The 16,594-nt window shown below is 38.7% G+C and overlaps 1 protein-coding gene across 1 annotated transcript; it reads left to right on the top strand.

Moving 5' to 3' along the window:
* Positions 1 to 7,505: 7,505 nt before the first annotated feature.
* LOC137287912 (glycine N-acyltransferase-like protein 3) lies at positions 7,506 to 13,607 on the top strand. Its single transcript, XM_067820287.1, has 5 exons — positions 7,506 to 7,580; positions 9,539 to 9,655; positions 10,257 to 10,371; positions 10,634 to 10,748; positions 13,175 to 13,607. The coding sequence occupies exons 1-5, from the start codon at positions 7,506 to 7,508 to the stop codon at positions 13,605 to 13,607; spliced, it is 855 nt and encodes a 284-aa protein (XP_067676388.1).
* The last annotated feature ends 2,987 nt before the right edge of the window (positions 13,608 to 16,594 follow it).

Here is a 16,594-nt window from a genome sequence, read left to right as displayed (position 1 = left end):
AAGTGGAACAAGTGGATATTATTTATTACACAAATCCACATAAAGAGGATTAAATACACATTGTACGCAAGGTTGGAGTCATTAAAAAATACCTTTGTAATACACTTTTATGTGAATGAGTGAGTTAAAACTTTACATAGCATCGCAAGTATTACAGCCATATAACGATGTAACGATGCAAGTATTACAGCCATATAACGATGTAAACAATCTTATCAATTTAAAATATATGTCGACAAAGGACAGTAGAGCTAACTAGACTAACACAGATACATTTTAAACTAGTAATGAAATCGAAAATACTTAGACTACAGAGAACGATACAATATAAAAACAGGCTATAGATCGCCAACAACTGAAGATATGTCGCTATATTAGGGGCCATGGGGACTTACAGTACATTTGTTTCCTGCATGGATCATGGCTGAATTTATACCATCCCTTCGCCTGTTAGCAATTTAGATAGTTAGCCACATATTAAAAATAAACATATGCTACGATTAAATACAGTAGAAATACAGTAGTTAATGTACTCTGAATGTTTTAGGACTTACGTACCCTCAGGAAGACAATAATTTAAAGGTACTTTGACCCCTACGGCCACTAACTTTCTAAATTACTAATTCAAACTTCCAATGATAAAAATATGTATATATTTACAAACCATTTAACAAATCTAATTCTTTTTACAGTGCAATGATTAAATGACAACTGACATTACTGAAAAGATCCCTCATAGTTCGTGGTTTAAAATAGTTATCCCTTGTGATAATGCTGTAAAGATAATTTGATACGGACATGTTTTAAAGACGGCTCGCCGACGTGACGACTACCATTGGGAGAGGTTTTGAAAGATCCAAGACAACGTTTTGGACCTTGGTTCTGTACAGGATCAAGAAGTTTAAGGTTTTTGCAGGCTCCACCACAGATGATAGGGCCATAATCGAGACTGAACATATCAGTGCGTTGTGCAGTTAGAGGAGGGTCTTCTGCTCCCCTCACCACGTCGAGTTGGAAACCACATATTTTATGTGTCCAAAAGGTCAGATGTTGATTGAAAATCATACCCAGGAACTTGGCCTCTTTTACAATTGTAATAGGAGTACTGTCCAAATTCAATTCTGGTCCTTGTGAAGTTTAAACTTTCGACAAAAATGGACAGAATTTGTTTTTGATTTTGAATATATAACTCCATTTTCAAATTTATTGATTTTGTTTAAACACAATTGTGATTGCCTATCAATAGAATGCTCGTTTTTGACACGATATGAAACATTACAATCATCCACAAATAATCGTTTAAATTGAATCGTTTAAAAGCTGTGATAAACTGTTTATCTTTATACTAAATAGAGTGACATACAATATACTGCCTTGTTGGACCCCTGATCCTCATTGTAATGATCAGACATAGTAGAACCCATGTGGACTTGAAATTGCCTGTCGGTTAAAACCTTGGATACAAATTAAGGCAAACGGCCCCTCAATCCAAAATAGTGTAAATTTCTTTAAATACCATGTTTATGTTTCTATGTGGTATCGTATGCCTTTCCTAGATCGAAAAAGACTACCATTGCGTGTTGTTTTTGAATTATGACATTTTTAACGAATGGTTATAAACGAACACAATTTTCGATGGTACTTCTGTTTGCACAAAAGTCACATCGGTTATCTGATGTAAGGTTAATGGTTTTCATGTTCCAAACAAGTCGATCATCATAGGCTTCTTAACGCACCTAGTTAGTGAAATCGGTCGATAAATCAATGGATCAATCAATCAATCGGATTCCCGGCTTTGCGATGTTTAATGCTAGATTGAGAGCCCTTACCTTGTGTATTTTCATATTCCTTACCTTTGAAATCGGCGTTTGTGAAGTGATCTTTGATACATAATTTCACCTGGATTGATATTTATTTTGCTCAAGAGTACGCCATGCCTTAGCGTTTAAATTTTGAAGTTATTAAAATTATGGACCACAGGATGGAGACGGTGATAATGTTCATCATTCTTCCTTGCCTTCCTGGGCTGTTTGAACCTTTTTTCGAATATTTGGAATTGCTTATTGTTTTTTGGGATACACTCATCAGCTATATTATTAGGTTTATCGGGAATGCTTGGTGGCATAAGGAACCACTATAGAAAGTTCAGGTTTAAGTCTGTCGTAACACACAGTTTGACATAAATGCCTGTTAACCTTTTAAGGATCTTTGATATTAGACCTTAGTCCTGTGGATGGTGCTCTTCGGATAACCTTTGGGAGGAATTTATTGGGGATCCAGCCCGCATTTCTTTGTTGGGCGACAAGATATGAACCTCAGAACGGACGTTTTGTCCTCGAGTGATCCACATTTGTTGAACAATTAAACTTTATTTTCATACCGTTTTCGATTAATCTGGCTTTTTACTATTGGTTTGAACGATTTGTTGAGACCTTTATGTCAACTGAAAAGATGGTTCATGATCAGGGGAATGCCTCTGATTGGATTCTGGCTGTACCAAGAAGTGATTGTCCTGTTTGAGTAGATGTGGCAAATGAAATAAGTTGAAGTGAATCTGTTTTCAGATGATTTGGTTACTTGAAAGGCTGCTTTTAATGTTCTGGCATTGGAAACATAACTTTCTGTTGTTCCCATCTTTGGTCCAGTTTGTATTTTTTCACCATTTTTCAGTTCATAGTCATTTGCTGTTTACAAACAGGACAATTTTAGAAAAAAAATATGTGTGGTCCCATGCGCAGTTGGTGCACCTTTCGACACAACTGTCACAGTCTTCTCTTGTGTGTCTTTTCACCACAGTGAGAAATCATGATAGACAATGTGGAAATATTTACACTATGGCAGAACTGTTGGCATTTGAAGCATCTGGGTTTGGAATGTACGTGTCAACACTAGTTTACTGCAGTCCGCCTTAATCAAGTGATTTTGGAGCATTAGAAAAGGGAAAGAAAACCGAAACAGATAGATTTTGGGTTTATGGTTGTATCGTATATACGGCTTGAGAAACGTTTAACATAGTGTAGACTTTGATCTTTCATCTCGGAGACGATCAAGCAAAACCTGTTTTCAGAGACCATTCTTTTGAAACGTAAATCACAAACATTGAGGTTGAGGACGGGATACTCTACCACTAACAATGTTTTTATCTCACTCTGAATAACAGAGAAGTATGTCAGGTAACAGGGGAACGTTATAGGTTTTATTTGAACTTCCTGCAACGGGTTTTGGCAGTGTATATACGATCCCACGCAAAAAAGTGCCACAACTTCTCTGCCTCGACAATCCTGGGTAAAACAATATGTCGAAATCATTGAGGCACGGCACTCTCATGTCCCTACTTTCATCACAAGCGTCCCCAGCTACACATTTCTCTACCGCGAAACAGATAACCCCAAATATGTTCAACCCTTAACTCCCAACAACATTATACACAGTAAACACCCCCTTCCCGAGCTTACACGTAATTGTGCTAAAACGGATGGGCAAGCCCTCAATACTATCTAAATATGAGGCTTTCCAACCTGTCGGGTTTTTACGAACAAATTGGCTTGCTCCATGCCTGCCTTCATCACATATATCAAGAAACTATAACCCCTCGCCACATAACCCACCCACATCTACACTTCCACTAAAACCCGCATACGAGTGAGTGAGTTTAGTTTTACGTCGCACTTAACAATATTCCAGCTATATGGCGACGGTCTGTAAATAATCGAGTCTGGACCAGACAATCCAGTGATCAACAACATGAGCATCGATCTGCGCAGTGGGGAACCGATGACATGTGTCAACCAAGTCAGCTAGTCTGACCACCCGATCCCGTTAGTCGCCTCTTACGACAAGCATAGTCACCTTTTATGGCAAGCATGGGTTGCTGAAGGCCTGAAACATAGGTCAAAAGAGGTGTGTTTTAAGTCTGTTTTGAAGAGTTGCAGAGTTGGTACTAGTTTTAGATCAAGAGACAGAGAGTTCCAAAGGGTAGCAGCTGCACAATGAAAGGAGTTGGCATCAGTCGATTTGAGTATATTACGTAGACATGAGCAAGAGAGCTCCGATCCCGGAACTCCTACTAGCCCTTCGGGACAAGACTTCTTATAGCAAATGCTCTGCTATGTTAGGCTGGGTATTGTTTGGGTGTAGCATTGTTTGTTTTGATGAATACTGCTTTGTTGTTTTTTTTCTGATGTGTCATATTATCAATGATATAAGTTATTTAGTTGCTGTCAGACAGCATTCGCTACTATAATGTGTAGATGTGTTCCCGTGAGTATTTAATATGAACGATTGATTGGTAATACAGATCTTAAACCCTTTGCATCACAACCAATATGCATGACACCAGGTTATATGTGAGGTTTTACTGTGAATACGACATATGAAATGTCAGAGGGAAATGAGAAATTCTGCAGTACACTTCCCGACCGTTATATAACAATATGCACATAACAGAGGCGTTTATACACCGATCTCAATTCAGTCTCCGAACTGCAACGTATTGTGTTTCACAGTTGAACGTGCGTCATTGAAACAGAATCTTGACTGTTTCATCTGGACATATTTCATCTGCTCGTAATGGCAATCTTCTTGACAGTCCAACAGTTTTCTCTGTTATTATCAACTCTATAATTCATACCATATTCAAATCATGGGAACAGAATAGTAGACGCCTATTATAAATTTCTATTCCTATTATGAACTGTCGTTAACACACACGCGATATGCGACGGTAGCTGGACGTGAAATACAGGGACCATATTGAGCGAATGCAGTATTTAATGTTGGCTACAGATGAATGGCCAGTTGAGAGGGACACACTTCAGACTCACCGAAGGACCGTAATAATAGCTAGAATATCACAGACAAAATGTAAAACTAGTATAAATATCTAAATTATATTATAAAAGACAAAACAGTATGAAAAATACGGTCAATAGGACGCCAACAACTGAAGGTAAATCACCATAAAAAGGACCTTGCTACCTACATTGACCCAAGCTGGATTTACACCACCCCTTCGGCCGCTGGCGATGGTCGAAAACATTTAGCCAAAATCTGAAACAACAACAATACTACGTTTTAAAAGTCTGGTAAGCTTAAATTTATCGTGGATTGTGTTGGAACTTGTGTACCATCTCAGGAGGGCAATAATGTTACGATACTTTAATCCCACTGGAGGATACAGCCACTAACAATTGCAGTTGCTATTTTATACAACTATGTTTAAAATACCATTTCTATATTTACCTTTATTCAAAATGTATCAAATAATTCTATTTCATTTAAAACGTCAATGATAAAATGACAATTAACATCATAAAAAAGACCCTTGACTGTTTTAACACTGAAGCATTTACTCCCCTTGAGATTCGAGGTGAAATAAATGAAATTGTGGCACTTGTAGTGTGACATTTATAGAGTTTATTTTACCCATGTACATTTTAAAATTTGAATGAGAGTTTTAATTGTTCTTTGATGTTGGTGCTTTGTGACGTTTTATAGGGCTGTACGAGTCTAGGATGTAGACATTAGGTTAGAGTGCATGTTGGGTGTCTTCAAGGCTGTGGATGTGAAGGGAGTTTCTTTGTTTCTTTATAAACACGGTTATGTAAATGTTGTATCAAACACTGTTAGTTCAGGCAGATTTATTGTCTTCTATACGGCTGAAGGAGAGGGATAATGTACCAGAGAGGAGAAGTATGGTATTAAATGGGGTGTCAAGTCTTGCTACCATGATTATTTGAGAAGCTTTGGGGTGTATTGAGTTTAATTCAGCATCTGATCATAGATCATCCACAGATAATTTATGTCTTGGTTTATTCTTGGTTTATTTTCACGATTGTTCGCTTATAATTTTGTTTATTTGTTGTTTTTTACAAGCAGCTGCAGCAATGTATATTATATGTCATGAATAAGTGACAATTGTGATTTAATTATGTTTGAATTTTTGGTTGCATGTGACCTTTAAGGACGACAACTTTAGACCTTACTGTTCTCACAGTTTGGGTTTTGTCTTAATGAGAGTATAAAGTTAAATATGTTACAATTACAACTGTAAAATACGGAATTTGGTTTTGAAAGCATAGACAACTACAAAAAGGCCAAACTTGATTAACACTTATATGTGTATCCACGATGCTCTTTTTAACATTATGATGTCAGGGCAGGTTACATCACGCACATCACGCCTAAGAATAGAATTAAACAGTACATCAGTCTCAACTCTATCACATGTTTACTGACTGACCTCACCTGCAAACCCTACTCTCGTCTGTCAATGCGACCCTGAAACAAATAGACTCTATAACATTAAATCCAGATAGTCATTTATGAATGACTAATCGTTTCAAAAGAAGTCATTAATTATAGTGAAACTTTCAGCTTTTAAATATTGCAATGTGGTCTGTCAGGCTAATGTCTTATTGGGTTGGTTTACGGCTGATCAGTACGACGTCAATTTTAAATCACTCACTATTCTTCTCAACAAGTGCAACGTCAATTTTAAATCACTCACTTTTCTTCTCAGCGTTGTTCTAGCATTAATCATGTCACACTAAGTACTGACGACTAGTTACCTCTTGAAATGGTTGATTGACGACATCATTTAAAAATCACCCAAACCTACTGAAAGTTGACCTTCACGTTGTCACACCATTGAAGATCTGCACTACATTTTCATGTCATGTACTCACTACCATTAACAGCGAATCCAACTAAATTCCAAATTCCACTGACATTTTTTAAAAATTCTAACAACCTAATCCCTCCCAGACTGTATTAATATCTAATAATATCACCCAAAAGACCCCCATAAATTCACCCACAACTCCATTACACATACAGGTACTGTATTAAACAAAGCGACTCTAACATACCCCTAACCCAATCAACAACGCTTCTTGAACGTTTTCATTCATTTAATTCACACAAAATTTCGATCAAAGTGCACATAAAAATCCCCGACCAAGCCAATAGGGTCAACGCAACGCTCTCGACTCTCTCCTACAACGATCACAAACCGCCTCTACCCCATAAGGAAAGATTTGACTCAACAAGTTGATGCCAACTGATACATCATATTTACACAGGCTGCTACAAAAATATGAACCTTTTTCTGCTCTTCTGGAAATCAACCTTTAATCCTGTCTTTTTAAGTGTGAACGCATGTCTTGCCATAACCGATCATGATTCTAAATTCAGATGTAGTTTGTGGGGCCATTACAAAGGTCAGCACTGGTAACTTTACTGTATTCCTCCCTACAACGATCAATATGCACAACACCCAGGCTGTAAGTGAAGTTTAAGCATGAAGACGAAAACACGAAAGGACATATCGGAGGGAAGTGCGAACATCCGTAATTAATATCCTGACCGTTGTACAACAATTCAAGCATAACAAAACGGCGTTACACCCTTCGTTTCAGTCATGTAATGGCATATCATTATGAGTGTGTGGATGAATGTGTTTGATTATAATAGAATGCTGAACTTCTCCGTTATACCTACACACAATGGCGATCGTCCTGAGAACCCAGCAGCTTCCTCGGTTATTAGCAACTCTACAAAACATCCCGAAGACAAATCATGTGAGTAAAACATAGGTATCAATATTGTAGGCTTGTGATCAATGTACTTTTTCTTACGGTGTATTATCCTTTAAAACCTGGATGTCATATTCCACACAGTATAAAAAGTCATCAAGCGTGGGTCGCCACAGCACCATAGAAGTGATAACACCAGCGTCATGTCCACAGAATGAGTGATACTGCACATAGCACTAAATGTTTCGTTAACCATAGCTGAAGTCCCTCGGTGTGCTGCCATTATGTTTCTGAGGATAGTTAAGACGGGGTATACTTTTGCACTGAAGTGAGAGTGTCAAAAGTTCTCCACTCAGTGTAGCTGATTTACCATATTTTCCTTTGTAATTGATTGTATATCATTATTCATATAACATGTCATGTTCAAAGAGTCGAGGAGACCCGATAACCCGGAAACAATAGATTATGGACATTTACATTTGGATTTGTTTGAAAGGTTTGCGACGAAGAAGCTGGAGGACCACAGACATATCTACTAGTTTTGTAAATCAGATACATGTATTAGTACCAGTGTATCCAGGACTGTTGTGTCATCAACAGTGGTCGCACTTCCACATTGAACGCATCATGATATCGTTTCTCCTGCTAACGAAATTTCAAAGCTTCAACTTAGAAATATTTGAAATATTAATTTTACTGCCACTAGATTCATTTGAGACATTAATGTTACTGCCACTATTACTCTCGAAATATATACTTCAAGAACATATGTTTGTGAAGGGTGTGTGCCACAAGAACTTGACCCAAAACGAACATTAAGACTTCAGTTCGTTTATTCATTTGAAATATTTATCACCAGTATCATTCATTCCTCTGCAAATACGTCAAGAACATGTTTGTGATCTGTGTGCAGTGTAGGAACTTTACTCTCAGGTACAAACATAGAATATTTGGTGGAGAATTAGAATCACAGTTTTACTCTCTCCATCAATGGAGAAGAGACTGACGATGGAATGTACAATTGATCTGCTTATCAGTATAGTCCTCACAACTTTTGTTTACTGATTGATTCAAAGAGTGGCATGTATTTCTGTCCTGTTTATACTGAAATTCTGAGAACGTTTCTATTAGAGCAGAGATAAATCTTCTCAAATGTAACCGGTAGTGGTAAATAACCACTCCATAAAATCATAATATATAGATACCTTATACTCTAGTTAAAAAGCCACCAAAAAAGGCGTGCAATATGCTCCTATACTTAGACATTGTCGCTACGATATGGCATTGTCTGGTTACCCCAGACTGTTGGTAATGTTCGTCCATTTTTACAGGAATTCCCGGGACGCCACGTACTTTTTAAAATTGACATTCAAATTCAAATTCAAATGAAAGTAGAATATTTGGAAACAAAATAGGCAATGAAAACCGGAAGGAAATGTATATTAAATTTATTATGCAAAAGATGTATATAGCGAATGGAATGTACTTTGTGTTTAAATGTCCTATTCTTAATGACCTGAGAATTCTGTATGTATCCAAACAGTACTCCGGTAAACCATCAGAGATTGCATATTATTCTGTTATGACCTGTAGAAATGATACCGATATTGTCATGTGTGAAAGAAGCACCATTCTCACGAAACAGTGTAAAAATATTATATGTCCAAATTGATGTAATAAGGTATGTGACATCACACGTGCAAGTTCCTGAATGGTTTGCCTTCTATGTATGTTTACCAGAGACCTAAAAGATAATAATGTATTCTTCTACTGTATAAGCAACATTTTAATATTCATATCAATGCTCCTTAATGCACATGTAATTCCAAATAACTACAGCGATCTAACATGACGGCTGTTTCTGCAGGAATCAAACATCTGTTTGAAACGAAACCAGATGCTTAAATTGTGCGCATCGACATAGCGAATTTATAAATTATGGATTGTTTCACGTTTAAGATGTCTGCAAGTTATGTTAATCAAATAACGTTTATACTTAACAGATTCGAGGTGAGATACTTTCAAAACTGCGATCAGTGATAACTGACTATGACTTCATCGTGGACCGCTGGCCAGATTACAGAGCACTAGTTGTTCGTATCAATCCTGTTACAGCCAAGGTAAACCAATGCCACTGGTCTGGTATATCGTATCTTGTAGTGAATATATTCCATGGTATATTCAAGTTGTACACTTGTGCAAGAAAAATCCAGGAGGCACAAAACAATCCAAAATCAAAAGGACTTACTACACACGGGACCAAATAAGTTCCAACGTGTTTAGAATACACTGAATGATCGAAGGAATCAAATCGAACAAAAAATAGGGAATTGTAAAGAAAGGGGAATACGTTTGGGGATAAGGGACATTCTAAGATCTAGTAAGCGGTACACTTGGGATACAATAAACTCAAAATAATCGAAAATACACTGAACTAAATCAATTAAATGAATCCATATGAGCATAAAGGATATGAAGACATTGGTGTTTTTTTAACATTCATGTCCGATGTATTCTTCAACTGGCAAAGAAGTGAAAATTTAGATGAGCGCGGTGTTAAAGGATTTCATTTTGCAAGTGCTTGCTCCAAATAGAACACCAACTGAAATTTCAGGATCAGGTGATCCAAGGCGTCAATATATGTTTACCACGTATATAATATCAAGTTACTGTAAAATGACGTTTAAAGCGTATCTTTGAAAAGATGCCTGCTGGTTTCAGTTTCCAAAACATCTGGATGTGGTCAGCAGTGTTTATGCCAAAGACTCTGAAGCTCTGGAGTCTCTGCTTCAAAGGCCTCGTGTGATAGACTGGACATCAAGAGTTGGGTTTGTAGGTGAGATCAGACAGAATGCATCTGAGTGAGTTAAGACCGATGAAACTTACAATATCCTTGTTGTAACGTGTAATCCATGACTGGACAAACGTATTCAATATTGCCCTTGCATTAAGATGTGCGAAAAGGAACCTAATATTTACGAACGTTTTAGTTGTCATGAAGAGACACGTTTCCATGGCGTCGTTAAACTACACACTACTAGTATACATGTTTTAATTGTCATGAAATGTTGAGTTTTCGTTACGTACATATTCCTCAGGTGTGCACCCTTACGAAATGCAAGCCGTTGTTAATGCCATGCAGAAACAGCAAAGGGAGCATCAAATGTTCTTGCTCTTAGACATGAAAGTCACAGAAAAGACGTTGAAGAACTGGTGAGATATCTTTAGATGAGTGTTTAATTACCTAATAATACATAACGGCAGATCCATATGACCAGTGTGTTTCACTACATACAAGGCGGACATCCGTGTATTAAGTATTTCCTGTTACGTCCAAGAAAGATAACCACACGATAAAAGGTTACCTGCTACGTACAACTTGAGCTGCATGCACGCTGGAAATTCGCATTAACTTGTCCTCATGTTATATATTGCATCCAGTACAATCTTAAGATAGCTTCCAGACCGATTACATCAGGGGAATGATCCAAATATGCAGGCATGGTGTTGATCATGACAGACATGTACTTTTACACCTCGAGTATTATATAACTGAGCAAAATGAGTTCTTTTCTACCCTCAGTGCAAACTCGATGCTGTATGTAATGTTCAAGTTAAACTTTTTGATGTCAATGGTGCACTATTTTGATGTTCAGCACACATATAATCCCAACTACTCTAGAGAGGGCCTCATAATTATCCTGTAAATATCTTTTTCATCTGAAAAATGAGGTAAACCATGTTCTCTTAGAAGATCATTCTAACATCATTCTCATCTGCAGCAATAGTTGTCATTTGTGTACATATGTGATATAGACTATTTACGTAGACATCTTGTGTTACTTGGAATCATATGTGCATAATAACATACTGTACTTGATATGACTAACACCAGAGACATTGCAAATTTTCCGACGTATATTCTGGAGGAAGTCATAACTGATGGGCAAAAAAAGCTATACCAACATTTCAATCATGAAATACGACACATAAAACTATGTTGACATGAAACATTAGGTGGGATTCAAAGAGAATTTATTTGCCAACATTTTATTGGAAGTTACACATCAAAATGACATAAACTGTACTGACAGGAACACAAGTTATGGCAGTGGGGTAAAATGTCAACTTTCAAACTCAAACTTTCCGAATATCACTTCAGAAAAGGGAAGATTTGTCCTCGTTAAAGCGTAAATAACGTGTGTGCCCCCCATTGGCATCAATGCACGCTTGAACACGTCGACGAACAGAGTTGATGAGACGTCTGATGACGTGATTCGGTACGGCTTGCCATTCCTCTTCCAGAGCCTGTATTAAGGTGTCTCTGCTTGATGGAGGTGGATGTCTGGCCCTTATTCGCCGGTCAAAACGGTCCCAAAGGTGTTCAATGGGCGACAGGTCTGGTGATCTGACAGGCCACGGCAAGGTGTTGACGTTGTTTGCCGCTAGAAAGTCTCTTGTAACCCTGGCTGTATGGGGACGTGCGTTGTCGTGTTGGAACAGCACTCGTCGGTTCTGTTGGAGGTAGGGAATGACAACAGGGCGAAGCACGTCGTCGATGTACCCCTGGGCATTGAGGTTTCGTTCAAACACGACAAAGGTCAGTTGTGTGGTCACTGCATATTCCGCCCCAAACCATCACGCTTCCACCCCCGAACGGTACCGTCTCCTGGATACAACATTGCGCCGTCCGTTCCCCACTTCGGCGATATACACGGATTCTCCCGTCAGCTCGATACAACTGGAACTCTCTCGTCCGTGAACAGTATCCTTTGCCAGTTCCGGTTCTGCCAATGTTGTAATCTCCTTGACCATTGGAGACGGTTACGTCGATCTTGACGGGTCAGGGTCATTCCACGGAAGGGCCTGTAGGCTCGAATACCATGTCGTCGGAGACGTCGGGAAACAGTTCTGCTGACAACATGGTGAAGAGCTGTTGCTGCCGTCGACGTCACCGTCACGAAACGATTACGAAGATGAATGGTCCGCAGATACTGGTCTTCGGCTGGAGTAACACGAGGTCTACCACTCCTTGGCCTGTCCGTGGTCGTGCCTGTTTGTCGTAATCGTGTTTGCAGCCTGGTTATTGCTGTACGGGTGCAGTTGAAAATTCTTGCAACGTGTGCATGACGTGCTCCAAGCTGGATCATTCCAATTGCTCTCTCGCGCTGTTCTGCAGTTAACCTCGGCATGTCAGTTACGTGCATCGGTGTAACATTGATGTAAGGCTTGCCAATGGACGCTTTTTATACCGTTTGCCGCCATCTTGTCACGATGCACGTGCATGTTGATTTTCACGTAAAAGCTTCAATAAAGTCCATATTTGGGATGATGCACGTGTTTTCCTTGTTTGACCCAGTACAGTTGCGTTCGGGCGATTTTTTCCACTTCAAAACGTATGATGCGAATCCAAAATGATATCATCTTCTTGAAAAATATTTTGGTATAGTTTCTTTTGCCCTTCAGTTTATCTCCATGCATTTTACTTTCTACACACAATGAAGATATTTGATATACTACCATTTCTTAATCTGCCTTGCTATATACGTCGAATACGTTGTAAAAGTGACGGTTTGTATGGGTTCAGTATCCTGTGTCCATTCCATAAACTATATTTCCTAACTTCTTTCATGTTTCAGCCCTGTTCCAGATGGATTCAAGATAAGAAGTCTTATTCCTGAACAGGCTTATCTAGTCAATTCAATGTGGCCTTACAATGACGGTATACACTCTGTGTCATACGTAAAAGAACTTATCAGCAAACAACCGTCGTGTTGCCTGTACAACAGGGAAGGTTCCCTGGTAGGATACGCCCTGGCTCGCCATTACGGATATTTGGGTTTCCTACATGTCATGAAGGAACATAGAAAGAAGGGATATGCCAAGGTGATCGCTTCCCACATTGCCGCTTTATGTCTACAGCAAATGGAAGAGGTTCATATTTATGTTCTGGAAGGAAATACTGCGTCAATCGAGTTAAGTAAAAGCGTCGGGTTTGTTCAAAATAAGGATTCTTGTTGGTGGATAGAAACACAAGGGTCTGAGAAGAAGATGGGATTTAATCACAAGTGATGACTGTCAATAGCTTGAACAGATACTGCGATAGTTACGAATCGTAATGCAATACTATAATAATTATGACCAAAACAACCATAACACAATTGCCAATCTTCACTGATTTCTTATTGGTACGATGGACGATATATGCAAAGTTCTTTCACAAAGTACAATTCTGGTCTCATAAGGATTTCAAAATACCAATTATGACCAACCATAATCAATATGCCATAACACAATATCCAATCATCACCGGTGTTTACATACAAATATTGTTATATTCTCTCTGTACTGATTGCTTATTGGCACTATGTTCACGAAGTACAGTGTTGGTCTTGAAAAGATTAAAAAGAATTGTGATGATTCATAAATTCGAAATAAGAATTTCATAACTGCGACATACTATGTCAGCTATGACCAACCATAATCAATATGCCATAACACAATATCCAATCATCACCGGCTTTTACACACAAATATTGATATATTCTCTATGTATTGATTGCTTATTGGCACTATGTTCGATATATACAAAGTACTTTCACTAAGTACAATGTTGGTCTTGAGAAGATTAAAAAGAACTGTGATGTTTCATAAATTCGAAATGGAGAAGGCAACATTTTGTACTTTTTGGATGATCAATATGCACATACAACATATCGAAGGCAATTCATTAGAGTTAATAATGTATTCACATGCAACTTTAGATGTCTGTTTAATGTTCGGTTTGTATATTTCTACGTTTAATTTAATGCAACATATACAATGTTGACATATATAACGCTGGAAGTCACATGTTCACCTGTTATCATACACATGTAACAGAAACAAACATACAGTGTCCAGAGACACTATTGCATACAACTCGTATATGTCTACAAAGTACACGATACTGTTTGATAACACTTAGTTCATGATCAAAAGTGAATGAGTGAGTATGGTTTTACGCCGCCTTTAGCAATATTCCAGCAGCATCATGGCAAGGGACACCAGAAATGCGATTCACACATTGTACCCATGAGGGGGAATCGAACCCGTAACTTCACCTTCCAGTGTTACATGTCTCTTTAACGTAAGTGGCAGTGTGGTATCCATGGGGTTAAAGAGTTCGCTCGTCACGCCGAAGACCCAGGTTCGATTCCCCACATGGGTACAATGTGTAAGGCTCATTTTCTGGTCTCCCCCGCCGTGATATCGCTGGAATATTGCTAAAGGCGGCGTAAAACAAAACTCACTCACTAGAGCCGCCAATTGGAACTGTTTGAAGCTGGGGAGTCGCAGTCGGCAGTTGGCCGACATTTCAATGTTCCATATTGCTATCGTTTGCTGGAGACACATTACGTCCTAGATCGCCCGAGAAGCTGATGTCCAAGACTTACTACTCACGCCCATAACCGCTACTGTCTGCTCACTTCAGTCATCGTCCTGGTCGCAGCTTTGGAGACTGCACAATCCAACCCTTACTTGTGACAAATTTCCGACAAAACTGATGTGGACATTCCACCAAGACGGCTAGTTGTCGTTTATGTTCTGAGAGACTTCCGTCGATTGCGTTGGAGTCGTAAAACCCGGAACTGAAACCTTTGAAACTGGAGGCGAGTCTAGTTCAATGATGAATCGCGATCGCTTCTTCCTGCACCTGCGAGATGGAAGAGAGCGTGTTTATCGTCGGAGAAATGAACATCTTGCCCCTAACTGCATTCGACTGGTCGACCGATTCGGTGAATACAGAGTCATCGTGTGGGGTGCACACAAAGATCTGATTTAGTGATAATTGAGGGGAATTTGGCAAGTCGGTACATCTACGAAATCCTTGCACGCCACATCCATCCAATGATGGACCGACAAAGGGAGTTGTTCCAGCATGACAACGCTACTTCACACATGGCACGCATCACGATCCTCTAACTTACCATTTCTAACGTCAATGTCTTGGCGTGTCCTTCCCGATCACCAGTTCTAAACTCAATAGAACGCCCATGGAATTACATCGATCGACGTGTACGGCAATCCAGTTCAGATACTTCCACAACTTGCTATAGTTTTGCAGGAAGAGTCGCGAAGAAATCCGCAAGAACTTCTTCGACTTGTCCAGTCTGTTCCGAGACGGTGCCGAGCAGTAATTGCTGCCACTGGAAGCCATATAAGGAATTGGCGCCAGAAACACAATATAGACGTGTAGATTTTCACTTTTCTAACATTATAATTATATGTAATATATTTGTTCTTACACTAAAGCAATAAATTCATATTTATATTTACTTTTTTTTACTTTTTTCACTTTTTTATTCTGTTGACGCATGCGAGTTGTGTGCAGTAGAGCCTCATGTTCCATGGACACTTAATGTTGGTTTTGTAATTGTATGTGTATGATAACAGTTGGATATGTGACATACAGGTAACACTGTTACTGATGACAAAAAGACAGAAATTGAATATAGACGTAGAAATATATAGACCGAACATTAAACCTTCGATGACGTAAAGCATAATTTACTCATATGATTTGCCATAGAGATGTTTTGCATAGTTTTTAATAGACAAAGCTGCTGGTAGTTGTTCAGGTAGAGAGTCATAGATGATATGTATGAGTCAGACTCTGATTTGGAACAATATTCAACAGTCTGTTATATTCATACATATTCACACTTAATTGAATACGAAATCTACGAAAATAAATCAGGCGCCAAACCATATGGCCACTGTTTTGTGCAGATTGATCGTCCAAAAGATATAGGATGTCACTGGTCTTCTTCTTGCATTTCCCAAGCACCCTCATACTTAGACATCTTTTCGAAAACAATATCTGATATGTTTTGTGAAAAAACTTTGTAAACACAGCTCGTACATAAACTCATACATGTACGTGATGGCATTGGTGAGTGAGTAAGTGAGTGAGTGAGCGAATGAGTGAGTTTAGTTTTATGCCGGACTAAGCGGTTGTATTGGGAATTTAATTTGGTATGATAATAGATGCTGTTGCATACAATGCTCGTGTGTCA

This window comes from Haliotis asinina, chromosome 6 (assembly GCF_037392515.1).
Source record: "Haliotis asinina isolate JCU_RB_2024 chromosome 6, JCU_Hal_asi_v2, whole genome shotgun sequence".
Taxonomy (NCBI): Eukaryota; Metazoa; Mollusca; class Gastropoda; order Lepetellida; family Haliotidae; genus Haliotis; species Haliotis asinina.
Note: the sequence above shows the minus strand (reverse complement) of the source record. Positions and strands in the feature narration are given on the sequence as shown.

Coding starts and splice junctions, on each gene's coding strand:
- LOC137287912 (XM_067820287.1), top strand. CDS start 7,506: ATGGCGATCGTCCTGAGAACCCAGCAGCTTCCTCGGTTATTAGCAACT. Junction 10,372..10,633: donor ATCAAGAGTTGGGTTTGTAG/GTGAGATCAGAC, acceptor CATATTCCTCAG/GTGTGCACCCTTACGAAATG. Junction 10,749..13,174: donor GAAAAGACGTTGAAGAACTG/GTGAGATATCTT, acceptor TTCATGTTTCAG/CCCTGTTCCAGATGGATTCA.